This window comes from Prionailurus viverrinus, chromosome D4 (genome assembly GCF_022837055.1).
Source record: "Prionailurus viverrinus isolate Anna chromosome D4, UM_Priviv_1.0, whole genome shotgun sequence".
Lineage (NCBI taxonomy): Eukaryota > Metazoa > Chordata > Mammalia > Carnivora > Felidae > Prionailurus > Prionailurus viverrinus.
The window spans coordinates 3,336,354-3,356,557 of record NC_062573.1 but is presented as its reverse complement, the minus strand read 5'-3'; the positions used below and the strand labels follow the sequence as shown (position 1 = coordinate 3,356,557).

General features: G+C 43.4%; 1 protein-coding gene across 6 annotated transcripts in view; it reads right to left on the bottom strand.

The window, feature by feature from the left end:
• The window catches only part of MAPKAP1 (MAPK associated protein 1), a 246,146-nt gene that overhangs the window by 34,640 nt on the left and 191,302 nt on the right, over positions 1-20,204 (bottom strand). For all 6 annotated transcript variants that reach the window (XM_047829290.1, XM_047829295.1, XM_047829289.1 and 3 more), the window contains one exon: positions 8,953-9,093. In XM_047829290.1, coding sequence (XP_047685246.1) covers positions 8,953-9,093 — 141 coding nt within the window. The remainder of the gene's footprint in view (positions 1-8,952; positions 9,094-20,204) is intronic.

The following is a 20,204-nucleotide window of genomic DNA, read 5'->3' as shown; positions in this document are numbered from 1 at the left end:
AAACAGACCACCTCTCCTGTCTCAATGCATCAAGTTTATATAGTGGGTATATTCACATCATGAGCAAATGCAATACAGTATAAAAAGCACTGTCTCCCTAAGGGACCCAAAATAGGTAACAATACAATATTTTAGCCACAACTATAATGATACCCAGTGGAGCCTTACATTCTTGAGATCAAGTGGGGGTACTGGGCCCCAGAATCACTGGTTCCATTCAAGGGCTAATCATCTGAAACCTTTTGGGAACCATAGCTAAGAGCTACCAATTCCAATGTGTGGTCAGTTAGGGACTCGGTGACAAGTGTGAGTATACTTGACTAGGCCTTTATCCTTGGAATGAAAACTAAGCAGTGGCCTGAACAGGAATGAGTCCATGAATACACAGCTGTACACAGCACAGCATGGGCACAAGGGTGGAGCTGACTGGATGAGACCCGAGACTGTTCCACCCAGTAACACCTGTCCCTGGATGAGGACTAAGCTCTCTCTGTAAGAAGGCGTTTACAAAGATTTTGTACTGAGGGAGTTAGATTCCCAAACTAAACATTCTCCCGGCAAGTAGATGCTTCAGGTGAGCTTTCAGCGTCAGTTAGGAAGCAGTATGTCATTTCCTAAGAGCATTTGTGATTATCACCTACAGAGGGTGGAAAGACCAGATCTTTCTCATGTTCGGGCCCTGGTATCATGTTGGAGCTCAAGTGCCGAGGTTGAGGGCCGGGTAAAAGGAATACAGAAGCTGGATGGACACTCCATTATCCTATTCCCATTAATTTCATTATGCCAATGGCTCTCCACTTTTCCCAGTTCTCAAGGCTTTCTCAACCATCTGGGGAACCTCATACGTTGTCATTAGTAGCCCTGGAATACTCAACAGGTATTCTCAAAAGGGCAGATCTGGGAGCAAGGAATTAGAGGAAGGTACACAGTGAGAAAAAACCCCGAGAGCTTCTGAAATTTCCTATCAGGGGATCTTCCCTCAACCCAAGTACTGCAGTAAGCACTAATGTGGTAAAAATTTTTTTTTCTGGAGGCAGTCTTGAAAGTATTTGTCCTGCTATTTCATAAGCTCATTAGTACTTGTTAAACTCTATTCCAAATTTTGGTTCAGAAAATGTTGTCACAACAGGGACAGAATAATCATGTGATACTAGAATTGCCATCCTCAAATTACTCAATGGACCCAGGGATTTTGGAGCTAAGTGTGATGAATGTCTCTCATGATCATCTTCATGTGTCTGAATGGAGGAGGAGATCTCCTTAGTACTCAGTAAGAAAATGAAACAGAAATAGGAGGGAAAATCAATTCACTTGCTAAGAACCTACATTTCCAGATTATGTAATTACTCGAACTATACTCCACAGGTGCCCCAAGTGGAAAATAACAGGGGCAAATATTTTATTCATAGAGCCACACAGCACCAGAGTGAGCCCAAGGAGTAAAAAAAAAAAAAAAAAAAAAAAAAAAGTGCAGGCCACAGCTGCTTGCTTTCACTCAGTCTTGTGTTATTAATGTGCTTCTTAAGTTTGCATGCTGTATATTAAAAAATAGCAATGTAATGAAGTCCTCCTTGAGTGCTGGCTTGTAGGTATTGACCAGGGGGTTAAATGGTAAGTGCAACAGGACAGATAAACCAGGTTAGACAATAGATGGCAAATATGCTGCCTCTCATCATGCTCAGGCTCAGGGCAGGCATTTTTAATCAATCACAGAGTTTCTTTATGTTGCCCTCAGACGCAGCTCCAGATGCTGCCTCAGCATAATGCTCTGGGCAGCCATTACAAACTTGATTGGAGTCAGTTTATGAGATGAAACCTCTCTGCCTTCTCTATGATATGTGCTATTGTACTTGATACTTTTGATAAATAACTACCATGATCACAAGTGTTACGATTATACATATGGATTGTTTTATGAAGAGATAGTGGAGGCGACCACGAAACCTTTCAGAGAGATTTTATGAAACAGTCTTTATCTGTAAATCCTATACAGAATCTGTACATCTTACACAGAATGATGTTAGGTTATATATGCAATTATGACACAGATGGAATTCATGGTATATTACAGATTCAGTGACCTATACCTTTGGTGCCATGGGGATAGGTCTATACTGACAAATGATAAAGGGAAGGGATCAAGTTAGCACAGTGGCACAACTGTCAAGGCACTTCTCAGCCTCAGACCCTATATCAGGGACTCTAAGCCAACCTTCCCAGTAAAAACAAGCCTTGGACCAAGAGATAAGGGGCAAGAAAGTCCTCTGGATGCCGAGATGCTGCATTTCCCAAACCCCACAATTACGGGGAGATTCTGACTAGCAGGCCCGGGATGAGATCAGGGACTCGGCGACTCTGATATACAGTCAGGGTCGCAATCGCTGCTCTGAGGTACTACGTAATTAAGAGGTACCCAATGGTGGTATCTTGGCCTTCTCTGCTCCGTTTCTTACGTGGATTTCTGGCAGCCTCTTGGCTAGTGCATCACAATCCGGCTTCTACCAGGCAGCCAACAAATACTTACTGACAGAACGCTATGGGTGTCCTAGATCCTGGTTGGCATCCATACTTGATCCTTTGAGTTTGATTTTCTCCAAACCCATTTCAAGCTCTCAGCCTTGGCATTTTTGGCCGCACACGTCCTAGTGCCTGATCCTATGGTCAGGCACCCAGCATCAGACATATGGGTAGATCACATTAATGGAAATGACCTCAACGTGGTATAAGCTCAAGCAAGGGCTACACTTAAGGGCATCTGTACTTTTAGGCCTAACACAGAGAGGAAGCAGACAAAATGAAATATTCCAAGGACGTTTTCAAGGAATACACGAATGGTTAGGCATGACGGTTTTGTGTGGTAAACCTTCCAGGCTGGCACAGCAGGGATGGTGAATAGATTTCAACTTAAGAACCAACTTCAGGGGCGCCTGGGTGGCTTGGTCAGTCAAGCGTCCGACTCTTGGTTTCAGCTCAGGTCATGATCTCATGGTTTGTGGGCCTGAGCCCCTGTCGGGTTCTGTACTGACAGTGCAGAGCCTACTTGGGATTCTCTCCCTCTCCCCCTCCTGCCTTCTCTCTCAAAATAAATAAATAAACATTAAAAAAAACCAAAAAAAGAACGAAATTGAACTGACTGCGAGGGCTCGCTTATAGGGTTGTGTTAGAAACGATTCTGAGGTCAGATCGGGGCCCAGAGGGAAGAAGGGCAGTGACTGACTGACAATGTGAACAGAGGATGGAACAGCGGTGTGCATGCTATGCTGACCCTGACCCACAGATGCTAGGGCAGGGGGAAGAGTGAGGATGTGCAGAATCTCTGGAACTGGCCAACTAGAAGTAATCACTTCCTTCGTGAAGGAAACCATGAAACCTTTCAGAGAGATTATTTGAGACATCCATGGCTTGATGGATTGGGTTCGTTGTATGGGACTGGGCTTCAGTCCCAGTTCTGTTACTGGGACTGGATATCCCACTGTCTATCCTGATGGCTGGGGGGCGGGGGGGTGGAGGGAAGGAAAGTTAGTGCTTATTAAGTAATAGCTATGTGCCAGTAAACACTAAATTCTCTATATGCATCACACTACTTCACTTACTCCTCCAAGCCTTGGTTTTTTGTTATGAAATGGGAATAACATCATCACTGTTCTGTGTGGATTAAATAAGGTGATGGGGGGAAAGTTCACAGTACACTGAAAATTGTCCTAGAGCTAAAGAGTATTAGCGTGATGACAATTTGCATTCAAGGCATAATATAGTAGTTAGGTGCAGGACGAAGCTTTAGACAATCTGGATTCTGATCTCAGCTTCATTACTTGATGAGTAATTGTTCCCTATACCCTAGTTTCCTGATATAAAAAATGGAGATAATATCAGTACTATCCAGTAATAGTGATATAATTATAGGAGACAATGAATATAAGAGTGATCAGCGAAGTGCCTGGCACATAGCAAGCACTTGATAAATAACTGCCTTTAAAAATTGTAATTCTGGGGCACCTGGGTGGCTCAATCGTTAAGCATCTGACTCCAGCTCAGGTCACGATCTTACGGTTTGTGGGTTCGAGCCCCGCATCAGGCTCTGGGCTGACAGTGCACAGCCTGCTTGGGATTCTTTCTCCTCTCTCTCTCTCTCTCTCTCTCTCTCTCTCTCTCTCTCTCTCTCTGCCCTTCCCCCACTTGTGCTTTTTTTCTCAAAAGAAATAAATAAACTGAAGAAAATCGTAATTCTTCTTAATATTATTTACAAAGATCAGGTCTTTGCCGCAGGTTTCACTACGGGACTCCAATAAAGTTTTTCAATCACAGAAAAGTCTGGTGGAAAATCAGTTTAAGTTAGGGTCTTGCAGGTCCAAATTTGCGTCCCTCCTCGCCTTTCTCAGAAGCAGATGGCAGATGGTGAAAACGGGAGCACGGGCCACGACGACCCGATCGGGAGACAAGCAGCTGTGATGGTGCCGCGGAGCTGGGGAATTCTGATCGCTGCTGCGTGCTCCTGCGTACCACTGACTCAGAGTGGACGGGGAGTTTTCTGTGGAATCAGCAGGGCTACTGGGGAAATGCCGCACACAGACACTTACCACTTAGAAGAACTTGCCACAGGGGGCAAGTGAAATCTCTGCTCTGACTGACACAGGATGGATGAGCAGAGGAGACCATCCATCAGTGTCAGGAAAGATCTGAAGCACCTGGCTAGTCAGTTGAAATAAAATAAATTATTTACTGATCTCAGAATCCAGCTGCTCACTCAAATGCTCATAAAAGTGCGTTGTTTGCTGCCCTGTCCTTTACAGTAGAGTCAGTTTTGGAAAGAAGGAATTCCTGGATTACTCTGCCGGTTTTTGTTGTCGTCACTGTTAAAATGAAAGGGTGTCACCTGCTTCGCGAGGGAAAGGGGATCTGAAGTTATAGAACTCATCTACATGGCAATAGGAAATGAGCTTATTTATTAATCACATGGTATAGTACTCACAGGTAGAGTTTATGTAATTGTCACAAAATTCCTTAGGACTAATATATGAAGTTTCTGTTCATAATGCTCTGTTTGTAAGACTGAGTGTAGATTCATAACTGAAACAGATATTCTGACAGTTGACTGTTCAGAAGCTCCTTGGAGCCATGACTCACCACCAGAGGGTGCCATGTGTACCACTGGAAACTTCCAGAGGTGACTGGGACCTGGCCTCTAGTCACACTTCTGAGAACCACTGCTCCAGGGAGAGATATCCTCACCACTGTCATCATCCACTTCTATCTGACAAGTGTCCTCCACTGTGGCTACAAGTGAAACTCTGCCAACAGAGCCACTACCTAATCTAAGTGATCTGGCTAATTTCAAGATGGTAGACTTGGACAGAAAGCAATGGGCAAAATAAGTAACAGTGACAATAGTAACAACAACTAAGATGAGCCTCCTTTCAGAATACAGCTTCTCTGGGCCAAACACTTTATTTTATTCTACCCTGAAAGGTAAATATTAGAATTCCCATTTTACAGATGACAAAAACTAAGCCTGAAAAGGGACTTGTCCAAGGAGACACTGGGGGTAAGTGGTAATGCTGGGATTTATTTTTTTATTTTTTATTAAAAAAAATTAAAAAAAAAATTTTTTTTTTAACATTTATTTATTTTTGAGACAGAGACAGAACATGAACGGGGGAGGGTCAGAGAGAGGGAGACACAGAATCTGAAACAGGCTCCAGGCTCTGAGCTGTCAGCACAGAGCCCGACGCGGGGCTCGAACTCACGGACCGTGAGATCATGACCTGAGCCGAAGTCGGCCGCCCAACCGACTGAGCCACCCAGGCGCCCCTTAAATTTTTTTTTTAACGTTTATTTATTTTTGAGACAGAGAGAGACAGAGCATGAACGGGGAGGGTCAGAGAGAGGGAGACAGAATCGGAAACAGGCTCCAGGCTCTGAGCTGTCAGCACAGAGCCCGACGCGGGGCTCGAACTCACGGACCTCGAGATCATAACCCAAGCCAAAGTTGGTCGCTTAACCAACTGAGCCACCCAGGCGCCCCGGTAATGCTGGGATTTAAACCCAATCCTGACTACAGAGTTGGGCTCTTCCCACAGATCCTTTTGTGGACTTCTTCCTTTAAATGAATATACATGTCAGAATCTAATGAATTAAAGTTTGGCTTTTTTGCCTTTGGAAAAAAAAAAACAGGGAAAGAAGCTCACGATCTTGGTAATCTTTCCAAAGCACTGCTTTTTTACCTTGGGAATGGGTGGATTTACTGATTGTGCTCCCTGGGAAAATCCCTGCCTTGTAGCCTGGACCTCTGTCTTGGCTGCAATCCGGCTACTTACTGGGCTCCTTAAAACCAGACCCACTCCTTTGTTACTGGGAAGGTACCGTAGGCAAACCCAAACTAGATGTCTGAGTAGCATTCTTATTTTAGTAAACTTTTAATTGAAAATATATCAACAGAAAATGCATGAGTTGTAAGAGTATCTATAACTTGATTTTTTTCTTTAAAAAAATTTTTTTGATGTTTTTATTTATTTTTGAGAGAGAGAGAGAGAGAGAGAGAGAGCAAGCGAGAAGAGTGAGCCGAGCTAGGGAGGGGCAGAGAGAAAGGGAGACACAGAATCCAAAGCAGGCTCCAGGCTCCGAGCTGCAGTGGGGCTCGAACTCATGAACCACGAGATCATGACCTGAGCCAAAGTTGGAAGCTCAACTGACTGAGCCACCCAGGAGCCCCGTGTAACTGGATTTTTTTCACAAAGTCTACATACCCATGTAATCGGTACCCAGATCAAGAAGCAGAACCTTACCAGCATCCCGAGTCTCCCCTGCAGTCACTACAGCTTCCTCTCCCAGCGGGATGACCACCTTTATTACTCCTGCACAGCAGATGACTGTATTTTTGGAAGGCAGCTACGTTCACCACTATAGCACCAACGCTATTTTTGAATGGTACGTAGTGGAATAATATAGTACGTACTTCTACTCCCCCCCCCCCCCCACCTTTCTTGAATCTGGCTTCTTTTTGAGTAGCCTCATTATTTTTATTTCTATAAGTACCAGGAAAAGCAGCTCCAGGAAGAAAAACACCAAAGAATTTTATGTTTAAGAATTGACATTAAATAAGCAACTTTTTTTTTTTTACAATTTAGATATTTAGCTTCCTCCCTCCTTCTTCCTTCCTTCCTTCCTTCCTTCCTTCCTTCCTCCCTCCCTCCCTTCCTTCCTTGCTTCCTTCCTTCTTTTTTAAGGAGGCAGAAACAGGTCCAGAAAGAGGAAAAAAAGATGGGTTCTGTGTTTTGGTTCAAAGTTACTGGGTGCCAATCCATCTAGTTAGTCTGTTCGAATCCTCATCATCTTAGCAGCTGGTGTTTACTGAGGACTTGCTATGTGCCAGGTGCCTTTCTGAGTAGTGTGCATGTGTGGTGTCATTTCATCCCTGTAAGGACATCTGTGAGACAGGGATTATTATCCTCACTTTACAAATGAGGAAACAGAGGCTCTGAGTCATTTGCCTGTGGTGATACAGCGGACGAACGAGCCAGGGTTTGAACCCAGGCCTCTAGCTCCACAGTCTGTCCGAAGCCCTGCCTCTCCATCACGAGCTCTCCTTTACAGGGGGTCCACCACCCGTCGGGCCCTGTGCTAAGTGCTTCACATGGCCTAACTTGCTCCCCAAGGCAATCCTAAGAAGTTGGTGTTACTGATATTCCCAGTTAGAATGGAATTGAGGCTCTGAAAGATGAAGGCACTTGCCTGACACAGCTGGTTACCGACAGAGCCACGATTCAGAGCTTTGTACATCCGAGGGTCCCCTCTTACCTACTAAGCTGTGCTGTCAGCGTGTTTCAAGCTCCAGTCAGTGAGGCTGGGAAGGAGTATTTGAAGAGATTTTTGAGGCTTATTACAAATTAGCCAGACTAACACCAGCATTACAAAAGACTTTACTATGAGACACATACGGAGCATTTGTGAGAAACCCAGAATCGGTGGGCCTCGACGTTGGAGCGCAAACCTCCTCCCCTTCACACACAAGCAAACGAGGTCCGGGAAGGGGTGGCGTGGCAGAGGCAGGTGGCAGAGCCAGGTCCGCTCCCTGACTAAGCCTGGCACCCACACCTGCTCCCTGCTCCCCCCAGTGTCCTTTCGGAGGGAGCAGGTGCACTTCAGTTGGCCAAACCAGGGTTCTGCTCCTCACACTACCACCTACCTGCTGTGTGAGCTTGGGCACAGACGTCACCTCTCTGCACCTCATTTACCTTCTTTGTTAGACGGGGAAGATACAAATACCCACCGTCTAGGTAGTTTTGCAGAGTATGTAAAGCACTTAGCACGGCGTTTAACACACAGCAGACACCTATAAATGACAGCCGTGATGATGATGATGATATTATGTTGACTACTACGAGACTTCTACTCTTGTTACATGTAAGTCAAAACAGAAATGTAGCCTTAATTGGAACAGATTAATCCCAAATATTTGAGTATATGTGCTGCCGAAGCGAGCACAGATTAATCCCAAATATTAATTGAAAGTTCTGGATTATTCGGTGAGGATCCAAATATAACTTCTGAGATCATTAAAAAGCTTCCTGAATAAAGTCATGAATGAATAAGCAACGAATTCACCTGAGTTAAAAAAGGCAAGTGGCAATGCTACAAAGCGGTTCTAAGGATAGCATGTAGAAAATTACAGAATGAAAAGATTTATGGAACTTCACAGAAGTCAATCAGTTTGAAAAGAGTCTCAGGTTAGTTCTATTTCTAATCTTCTGCTTCATAAAAAAAGAAGACAAGACAGAGCACTCAGGTGGGAAAAAGGAGGTACTTTATATTTCACTGTTTAAACATTTTCTCTGAAAACAAATTACCGTCAGTCATTCAGGTCACATAAAAGTCAGATGTTGTTTCTCTCCCTGTTTCTACACTGACCACTGATACGAAGGGTTCAGTCCATCATCGGTTCATGTACTTACTTACCTAACTGGACATCGGTTGTGAATCGCAGTCTGTGGATCATGCTGACTTTGAATGACTTGTAATGGTGACTGCTCAGCATATCCTGTACTGTAGCTATGTCAATTTGTGAATCCTCCTCAAAAACCCCGTCTGCCCTTGAACCTGGGGAAGAAAAAGCAGTTTAACACATAAAGATACATGAGGCTTGGAAAATGGTGTCTGCTTAAAATGCTCTGGGATAAATTAAAATAATATGGGCTATTTAATTTAGAGAAGAAAAGGCTGAGCGATGACTCAATAATACCATTCCAGTAAACAGAGAATGGTAACATATTCATCATTCCACAATTAATACCACAAACACTGCCTATTCTATGGCAGGCCCTTGGCTGGGCAGCAGGGAGTCACAAGGATAGAAAAACTGCTGCTCGCCAGAAGCTCTCCATCTCCACGAGAGTTAAGTTACAACCACAAAAGCATGGGTGGTCATCCTTCTTGCTTCTTTTCTGAATAATTTTTCCGATCATAAAAGTAATCCGTGCTCTTGGAGAAATCTTGTGCTTTCCAAGATTCTCAAACTGTGTGTTCATCAGTTTCCCGTCTTGCATCCCAGTTTCCACTGGTGTGGGCACGAGCCTGCTCGCTCTCAGATGGGTGTAACAGTGTCCTCATGGGCCTTCCAGCCACCGAGCTCTCCCTGCAATCCAGCCACCATAGGACTGTCTGATTCATAAAGCTTTCTAAAGCCTAGATCATTTATTCACTCGTCAAATGTTTAGTGAGAGCTTCGTGCATGCCCAGTACCCTGAGAGGTGTACTGGGGACAAGTAAGAAGGCCAGTGCTCAAAAATCTTGCCTGGCTTCCCATGGCCTTCTGAACGAGGCACTGTTTTCAGCCAAGCAATCAAGGCTGTCCATAATCTCCCTAAAATGTAATTTTTCAATTTTACTTGTTATTTCTCAGCCATACCTTCTCTCAGCTCTTCCCAAACTCCTCAGACTGCACACAAGTCTAGATTTTTCTACTGCTGGCCCTTTGTTCATGTGGTAGCCTTCCAAGCTTACCCTGGACTTGTCAAAACTCCACTCAAGGCGGCTCAAAGTCTATCTCCTCTTGAATTCCACAGCAGTTGGAATTTGTGAATCTTGGTTATACTGGACTCTGGGGCCAGACAGCCCTGGGCTTAATTCCTATGCCTCTAACTTGCTATATGATCTAAGGTCAAGTGACTTTAAACTCTCTGAGCCCGTTTTTACCATGCACAGAATGTCAAAATGTATTTAAAGAATCTAACCATAATACACTTAGTAAACAGCAGTCATGATTGTTTTTATTCTACCGTCAGAGAGGACCATATTCAATCTTGCATTAGAATTGTTGACTGGTCACTCTGGCCTAATTTGGAAGCTTTTTGATGGTCGGTAAAGCTTCTCATTCATCTCTGTATCATTTACAAGCAGTGCAGGCAACTGGTATGCCCTCACTAAATTGTGCTAAGTAAATAAATAAAAAATACATAAAGAACCAGTGTGTTTGAGTGCTCACTAGACATCAGGCATGGCGCTAAGCTCTTTACACATGCACTTAAGCCTCATGACAACCTGGTGGGCACTCACTTTCTCTATTATACAGATGAGGAATCTGAGGCTTTGAGAGGTAAAGTCATGTGCCTGAGTCCACACTAAGCAAAGCTAAATTATTTCCCGTTCCCCAGCTTAAAATGTGGTCTTCTGCAGGTGCAGCTACTGGTACCATTCACCAGTGGGAGGGAAGCAACTGTACAGCAGAGGCCAACCAGAACAGGGTGCCCTAAGCCTTGTGTTGAATACTCAGAGATGGCTTCACAGGGAAACCCAAAGAGAACTCCTTGGGACAGAGTTGGAGGAATGGAAAACTCTAGATTTGGGTATCAAATGGGAAAATTCTGTTACATAACTGGCAGCCTGACAATTAACGTGCTTTTCCTTCCCACAGTTATTGCCTACAGGGTAAGCTTTTAAGTCAAAGTTGGTTTCTGATGCCTTCACATTGAACTCCTTTATTAGGAACGGTGCATTTGATTTCCAAACACTTTCCCAGTTTGGACCGCTCTAGCACCCACAATAATGCTCCCTGCTCAGGGAGGATGCAGCCTCTCCCTTAATGGACCATTCACTCATGCCTGTGATACAGTCCCATCTTTGAGCATCTGCATATATTATACTGTCCTCTCTGCCCAGGTCCCCTTCTCCCCACTTCATTCTCTCCTGACCTATTCCTCCAGGTGTCCTACCTATTTTTCCTGAAGAGCCTAGCTCAAGTGACATTCCAGGGAAACTTCCCTGACCCCCGGCCCCCAAGTGTAGCTCAGCTCCCTTTGCCACTGCACCCAGCATTTTTCTGCAGAATGCTGTCACAGCTAGTCATTGTCTGTCTCTGCCACTGGACTGCAAACCCTAATAGAGCAGGCAGACTGACTGCTTTACTCACCATTATAGCCTAGACCCCGCTAGTGCTACCATGCCCAGGATAAAGCAAGTGCTCAATAAAAATGTACTGATAAATGCCAGCTGCCGTGGCCACAGGAGAATCAGAGGGGCTGAGCGACTTAGCCAACATCACATCACGAGGACCAGAAGAGTGGCACTCAACATCTATGAGGATCATTAGGTAAGTTCACTACCTTTCTTTAGGACATGTGTAATTTTGGACAGAAATGGCATCATTGTGAGCATGACTGTCTTCTGGGTAATGTCCATATTTTAAACCAAGAGAGTGGCTAGAATTTATAGAGTTTCAAATAATCACTTTCCCCAATATACACTTTCCTGAAACAGAACCGAGAAGATGTGTTTATTTCTATTTTTAGAACCTTTTATATATGAGAGCTGTGGAGAATTTTTGGTGAAATGTTAAAATCCTTTCATGTTTTAAAAACCAGTTAAAGTCATCTTATCTGAGAAAATGCCATTATTAGATAGAGCTTAGCTCAAGAACTTCTGCTTTCTTTACTAATTAGTATTTTCTAAATATTGCAGGTATTTGATTTGGAAAGAGGTAACAGCTCATTATGCTAAAATGCCAATTACTAAAAAAAAAAAAAAAAACACCACACTTAAGAGTTTTACATTTTATGATGTTGGATTAAAACCAATTTAAAAATTACTATAACGTGACATATAATTTTTTACTGAGCAATTTCAATGCCAGCTGCTAATAAAGCATCTTAGCTGTAAATGATAATTCAGATGCTTTTAGATAAAGTGGTGCATAAATATGGCTGGAAATTGATTTAGCTTCTTACAGAAGCTACTGAAGAATGACATATTTTGTTTAATACACCAGCTAATGTAGTCCTAAAAGCTCAAACAAGTGCCAGTTTTCACTCCTAAATTTGCTGGGGGAGATTAATGAAAACTTTATATTTTGCTGAAATGTTAATAATGGGCAGATGAGATGATAGGATTTTAGTAGAGGTCTTAAAGCTATGGAATAACCAGCAAGGCTTGTCAATTTCCTTATATTAATTTTGTTCAAGACTTATATAGCTGGAGCTGGCTCAACACACTAATGCTTCTTGCATTGACCTTCTACTCTCTAACAGTGTAAATTCATATCCCATTTGAGGATTTAGGCCCCCCTGTTACTTGGGTAAGTTCTGAGCCTTGCCCCAGATGATAAGGGGTGTGTTTGCTTTTATGATTAGAAGGGCAACAGCACCTGGGGGAGTAGGAAAGGACAACAGCCCTGCACTCGCCTCCAGTACACGCTGCTCACCCCCAAGCAGGTCATCTGCCGAACATGAACAACTTCCGGTCTTCGGAGTTACAGAGCCATTTTTTGACAGAGGCTCAGGAGTGTCGCTGCTCGGAGGGGGCACGTCTGTGTGTACGGATCAGTCAGCCATATAACCTGCAACTACTGTCCCCATGCCAGCAGTATGCTCGCCTATGGAGGCACACTGGTGAGGATAAGGCAGGGTTCCTGATCTTCAGGAGCTTACAAACTTGCTACAGAACACAAAGAAAGTATTACAAGGCAGAGAGAAGCACCCAATAAATGGTGCGTACGAGAGACATTTTACATCTAAAGACAAACATCCAAAGCAGAGCATTATACCAAAAGCATGTTTTGGGACCAGAAAAGTTCAAAGACTTTGTATGTATACCTTTACTGTTTGTATCCTTCTAGAAAGGAGTGAATCCAACCATACACCGGCACTGTATCATTTGCATATTAGAATTATTACTATATATCAACTTCACATTTAAAAACCCACTTCTGTTCAAGAGAAGACATTTTTATCTACTCCAAGTAAAAAGCAGAGAGAGCCAGAATGTCTTAAAAATAAACATATATTAAAAAAAAAACCACTCCCAAACTGTTAATTTAATTGAAACATAACCCTTTGGTATTTTGTTAAATTAGCAATTAAAAAGGTCACAAGCAATTAAATGAAACAAAAGCCACACTGTGTTCATCTACATTAATGCTGAACTGGGTCTCCTCCTGAATGACAAGATAAATTGTAATGGTGCCTTCAAAGACTTCACAATGTATTTTGTCAAAGTCGGGAGTGTTAATGTCTCTATGTGCTATGGATTACCATAATGTATCGTGTCAAAATGCCCGAGCTGCAATAACTCAAAGATGTATTGTGATAGATCAAATTTTGGGGTGGGACCTAAAAGTGACTTGAGCACCGGAGCTCAGATGGACTGACACCAGGGTCTGGAAGAATGGCAGAGAGCCCATTTGCAATTGGTAAAGGTTTGAGGGGCAAAATCTACAAGGGGAAGGAGCCTAGCTATCTGGGGGAAGGAATCAGGAAGGAGGAAACAGGAATGGGTATCTCTCTTACTGGCAAAACCAAGGCCAGGGCAAGAGGGGTCAGAGGGAAGCAGAGAAGAGAGGAAGGTGGAGGCAGGCAAAGTCTAGGGCCTGCAGCAAAGAAAGAGAAGGTGCTGAGAGAGTCAAGTGCTGGGAAGTGGCCTTGAGGCTTAAAAACACTGGAAAGAACCCAGAACGTAGAGTTCAGAGACGTAGGTTCAAATCCTAACTCTGACATCCAAGGTCAAGAGTGGGTCAAAACCTTGCCCGAGACACCATTTTTGGGAAGAGGCAGAGCTGGGACGGCTCTGTTAAACCCGAGTCCATGTTCTTCCTGCTGTGCTTCTCCTTCTCCTCCCACCTCACCGCATTCCTACAAGCAGCAACAAGCAGAGACGCTGGGTAGGTGGTAGCTGCAAACTCCAAACCAGTGGTTCTCGGAGAGGAGTCCAGGACCCACTGGAGGGAGTAACCCCCAAGAACCAGTCCGGGCGGCCATAATCGCAATACTATTTTCATAATATTAATAGTAAGATATTATTTGCCCCTTTCATGCCTGTTATCTTATAAGAGCACAAAGTAATAATAATAAGTACACAAGTTTATAGATATGGTTCTGATTCCACATTGCGACTACCCTTTAAGAATCAATCACTTGAGTTGTGGCATATTAATGAAAATTAATATCCACTATTGTCTGAAAAGGCTACTGAAATACTCCTCCCTTTTCCAACCACATATCTATGTTAGGCCAAATTTTCTTCACCTACTACAACTGGAACAATATATTATAGCAGACTGAATGCAACAGATATGGAGATCAAGATGTTTTCTCTAAAGCCAGACATTATAGAAATTTGCAAAAATATAAAACGGTGCCCACTATAGTATTCAGGTGATTAGCCAACAATTTATCTTCCTGATGGAACAAAAATAAATGCTCTTCAGAGAAAGAAAATGGAAAACAAAACAAATAAAAAAGAACAAAAGAAAATATAGCTATTTTCATAAAAACTTAACATGTAATGGATTTATTATTACTTTTTAATAAATTCGTAAATATTTAAAAATTTCTCAGTTTTGATTCCTAATAAATAGATACAGCTCAATAAATAAAAGCTCTTTGGGGGTTCTCAATAATTTTTTTAAATTTTTTTTTTAATGTTTATTTTTGAGAGAGAGACACAATGTGAGTGGGGAGGGGCAGAGAGAGACAGGAAACATAGAACCCCAAGCAGGCTCCAGGCTCTGAACTGTCAGCACAGAGCCCAACATGGGCTTGAACTCACGGACTGCGAGATCGTGACCTGAGCCAAAGTAGGACGCTTAACCAACTGAGCCACCAAGCCAACCTCCTCAATAATTTTTAAGAGTGTAAAGGGGTCTAAGACCAAGAAGCTTGAGAGCCATGCCACTGCCTTTATTGGTTCTTATGCCATGTTTTCAGTGTCTCTGGATATCCTCTGGACAATCATGATGAGACATGAAAGTGCAATTACAGCTGTGTATGTGTTACATATCTGACAACAAACACAAATAGAAAGCGTGGACACACATTACAAGAGTAACAGGCTTGTTGTCAGGTGATCAGATCAAGGTGAATTATAACTAATGCTGTTTTACATTTAAAATATGTTTTCATACACATGATTTCACTGAAACTTAGAGGTACATACGGGACTTCCTTTCTGACAAATGGACACTAATCAACAAATCAAAGCTCAGATGAACTCACTGTATGCTACTGGCAGATGTCTTATGTTTATAGATACAAACTACACAGGAGTTTACACTTCATTTTATGGTTCAACGAGTCTTAGGCCAAGTCAAAAAGCTTGAATCCAGTTTATGAGTTAAAACAACTTCAATCTTTCTTCTCCAAAAAGATCAATGCGAACTCTAGAACTCAACCAGAAGACGATGATGGCCTTTGTTACATCCTCTCCTTTAAACTCTCTGTAGCAAGTTGATGCTGTTGACTGATCGTATCAAGTTCACAAATAGGCCAGCACCAACCACAGCTGTGGGACTATGCTAGTGCTTCAGGAACACAGGAGGATGGCAGGAGACCCAGACGATGGGAGGGGACAGGCAGTCCACAGAGGGAATAGTATGGGGAAAACATGAAGTCCACCAAGTGTGAGCGCTTATATAGGGATCAGCAAATGTTTGCATTTGGCTGGAGCAAAGAGTGTATGAAGGGGAGTGGTGGAAAATAAAACAGTCAGGGTTGGAGGGGGAGAAGTTCTTCAAAGGCAGAGACAGTATCCATGGCAGGACCTGGCACACAGTAAAATACTGCTGTACAAATAACTGACTAAATCAAGAGGAGATAAACCATCTTCTGCCCTACTCTCCTCCCTCCCTCCCCCAACATAGGGCTTGAACTCATGACCCTGAGATCACGCTTTACCAACTGAGCCATCCAGGTACCCCTGCCCTACTCTACCTTGATGCCTTATTGCTATTCCCCACATAGAACAATCGCTGCACTTCAGCTAAAATGGACTTTGCTCAGGTTATACCATTTGGCAGAATGTCCTTCCCACTCTTTAAAATGTATACACTTCAGTGCGCCTGGGTGGCTTAGTTGAGTATTCGACTCTTGATTTTGGCTCAGGTCATAGTCCCAGGGTTGTGGGATCAAGTCCTGTGTCGGTCCTGTACTGAGCGTGGAGCCTGCTTGGGGTTCGCGCACTCTCTCTCTCTCTCTCTCTCTCTCTCTCTCTCTCTCCCTCTTCCCCTCTCCCCGACTCACACTCTCTCTAAAAAATAAAATAAAATATGTACACTTCCAGGTCTAGTCTAGAATCTTTCCTCATCTCTCTCCCGGAACCCTGTCATTCTGAAGGCTCTTGTAAACCTCTTATGTGATAAACATCTGTATTCTGCTTCTACACAATGAGTTCCTTTGGGGGCAGGAACATTCTATCCTACAGAGCACAAAGTCGATGTTCAATAAGTGCCATTGGGGGCATGAGTGAAGTTTGCTGAACCACAGGTTAACCGTAACAGTATACCTGAGTTTGTATACCACCCCCCATATTTATCTCAGTTAATAGAACCTAATGCACCATTCCTAGTCTTCCATTCAGGCAACCCACCAAACTGGGATGCTGCCTCAACAACAACCACAACAGAGGTTAACATTTACTGAGTGTTTACTATATGCCAGACATTATGCTCAGCAATTTATTTTTTTTAAAGGCGAAATTTATTTCATGAGAGAGAGAGTATGTGGGAGAAGGGGCAGAGGAAGGGGAGGATCCCAAGCAGGCTCTGCACTGTCAGCACAGAGACCAACGTGGGGCTTGAACTCACGTACCATGAAATCATGACCTGAGCCAAAGTCAGGAGCTTAACCGAATGAGCCACCCAACCCAGGTGCCCCACATGTTCAGCACTTTAAATACGTTATCTCATTTAATTTTCCCAATACCCTCATTTAATTTTCCCCAAAGTTGTAGTTTATTATCCATTTTTCACAGGTGAGAAAAATGAAGCTTAGAATGTCATCCGGCTGGTATAGCCATGCAACTCGTATAAGGTGGAGCTAGGAACCGAACCCACGTCTGTCTAGTTCTAAAAATGTGCCTTTAGCCACCACATAACCCTTTGGGTAAAAATGTTCCTTAGATGGGCTGTGCATGTACAAATCCTTGGGCCATAACAGTATCTAAGGAGAACACAGTTATGCCTGGCCTTGCCAGAACAAAGAATCAGGGATAAAACCTAATTCTCTTCACTCTTTCTGTAAGACTCCAAGCTGGCTGCATAAGTGAGTCAAGGAGAAAAACTCTCCCTTGCTTTCTACATCCATCACATTTTTTTTTTCCAAAGGCCTCTTAAGTCCCTAAAGCCTCATAAGCCCCAAACTTCTCTTCTATTAAACACTTCCCTTTGGCTACTAGTCATTTTTGCTGGTCTCTAAAAAAGAATCAATAGGTGATATACTATAACACACACATGTGTGCAGGCATGCCCCTCTGTAGTAATCTCTCCAAAGCCATCAGGATCACATAGTAGGATATGCCCTTCACTGAATGTTCCATGCAACAATCAGGGTAGGGATCCTTGCTGTCAGGGCCTAATTGATTAAACTCTTGGAGTCAGAGCCTTTCCACAGGGAGATTTCAGACCTTCAAATAAATCAGGGTAATCTTGTTTTATGAGGTGATCAGAAAGAAACAGTTTCCGGTTTGCAGAACTTCTAAAAAGAGTAGGACCTTTGGGCTCTGCTTTCTAGATCCTGCGCAGCCCTCCGTCTTAACTCCCAGCACTCTCACCCTTCTCATTTCCTGCCCCCTCCATTCATTCATTCCCGAACAGGTCAAGCTCCTTCTCAAGGCCTTCAGATGAGCTGTCCCTTGCACTGAAACATTCCTTACTCACTAACTCCTTTTATTCTTCCACAGGGAAGCTTTCTCCTTTTCTCACGGCCCCAGTCACCTGCTAGCTACTCTTTTATACTTTTTGTCGTACCTATCACAACTGTGGGCTCCATGATGTGCAACTCCTTTCCACCGCCTCAGCATAGTGCCTGGCCTGGAGGAGGATGCCATCAACGTTCTGGGGAGGAATAAAAGAATGTGTGCTCAGAATGAAACTAACCACCTTTTAGAGGTTAAAGCATGACTATCCAAGTGTTCTGACCGTTGGTTCATTACAGGTTTGCTTGGACGTTAGGTTGATGACAGAATTCCTATCGTTTCCTCTTCCTCCAATGTGTCTTTGTTACTGTTGAAAACACAGGAAAAGAAGCCTGGGCATTTTTTGACAACTGACATGACCAAATACCTAACAACTGTAATATCTGATCAACACTGAGGCCCTCTCACTCTATTTCTCTCTCTCTGACTCCAGAGTCAGAAACTGAGGTCACACATACTGGAAGAACCCCACCTCCCATCTGGGAATCACTACAGAAATGTCACCTGATGCATTACCAAACCATTAGTCAGGGGCTGCAGGGTGGTCTCTGGGGCCAGGAGCTTACCAAAGGGATGCAAATCCCTGTGCCCTCACTTAGAGCCCATACAGGGTTTGTGGCTCGTCAAACATGTTTCCTTACTGCTCTAATGTACCAGTGTATCGCTTAATGAAAGTTCTTAATTGTAATTCAATTAATTACATACACAGAGTCCCCAATTACATTTTCCAATAAGACATTGGCTGTGGTACAGGTCTAAATGCACTTAACCAATTTCAATATATTAAGACCAATTTCCCTTGAATACTAATTACTACCTAATGATAAAATGAAAAGGGGGGAACTTTCAAGAAAGGGGGAGAGCAAAAAATGCAATTCATGTGGAATTTCTCAGCCCACATAGTACAATTCAGACATTCATTACTGAAGAAGTAGGTGTGGACAGGGCACAAGTCTGCTTCTAGTATAGGTTAGCACTGTCTTTTGCCCTAGGTACCATCTACCCTTGGTGCTGGCCATTGCCAAAAGGGCCTGTGGGAAGTCTAAGAGCTAGTGGGAAACCAGGAATAACAGGGAAGGAAGAGGCCATCACACACAAGCAACGGACTAGCTGTGGTGTCTGGGCACAGGTGCTCGCCCTATGTCTCAGGCACACAGCAGACAAACACTGGAATGGTCAACGCTTGCCCCGTGCATTACACATCACTATGTGCTTTTAGTACACACAAATTCGCTTAATCCTCCCAATATCGCCAAAGGATAGGGATTACCATCACATTTTACAGATGGGAAAATGAAGCTGGCAGAGAAGGACTTGCCCAAGGTCACACAGTGCCTGTAAACATCTTGCGTTTCCCACTACAACACATTACCAACCAGCCCACATTAACTAGAAAGCAAGAGGTGCAGACACACAGGTATTCTTACACGGGGGATAACGTTTTTGTTTCATTCAAATTCTGTTAGCGTGCAGCAAGCAGGGAGTTATTATCCAATATATACGTGCAAAACCTTCACCCGTACAAAAACTCCTTATGGTGAATGCTTTTCCCCCAACCAAAGCCAGACACATAACTGGCTTTCAGCAGCAACTGAACCTAAAATCCGTACCATGAACACCACAGGTCATTTCTATTTGTAAATAGAGTTTATTTGCACAATCACATTTCCTTTTGCGTTTAAAGACTGCTGTTGTGGTATAATAAAAGAGGCTTAAAGCCTTGGTATTTAAGTCACATGACAGAAATTGGAGAGATTAGTAATTTGTAGCTGAAGAAAGCAAAACCTCCAGAAGCCAAATGGAACCACCGGGGAGTCTCCAGGGCTGGCACAGAGCACACACAGGAGGAGGGATCAGCCCACTATGAATAAGCACCATGAAGAGGAGCTGGAAACACATCATGATTAACAAACATTCACTGCCTATGGCTGCTTCCTGCCTTCCTTTCTTATTTAGTAGTATTGGGCAGCGGCAGGGAGTGGGGCGGGGGGCAGCCCAAGTACCAGCATGAAGAAACACAGGCTTAGATACTT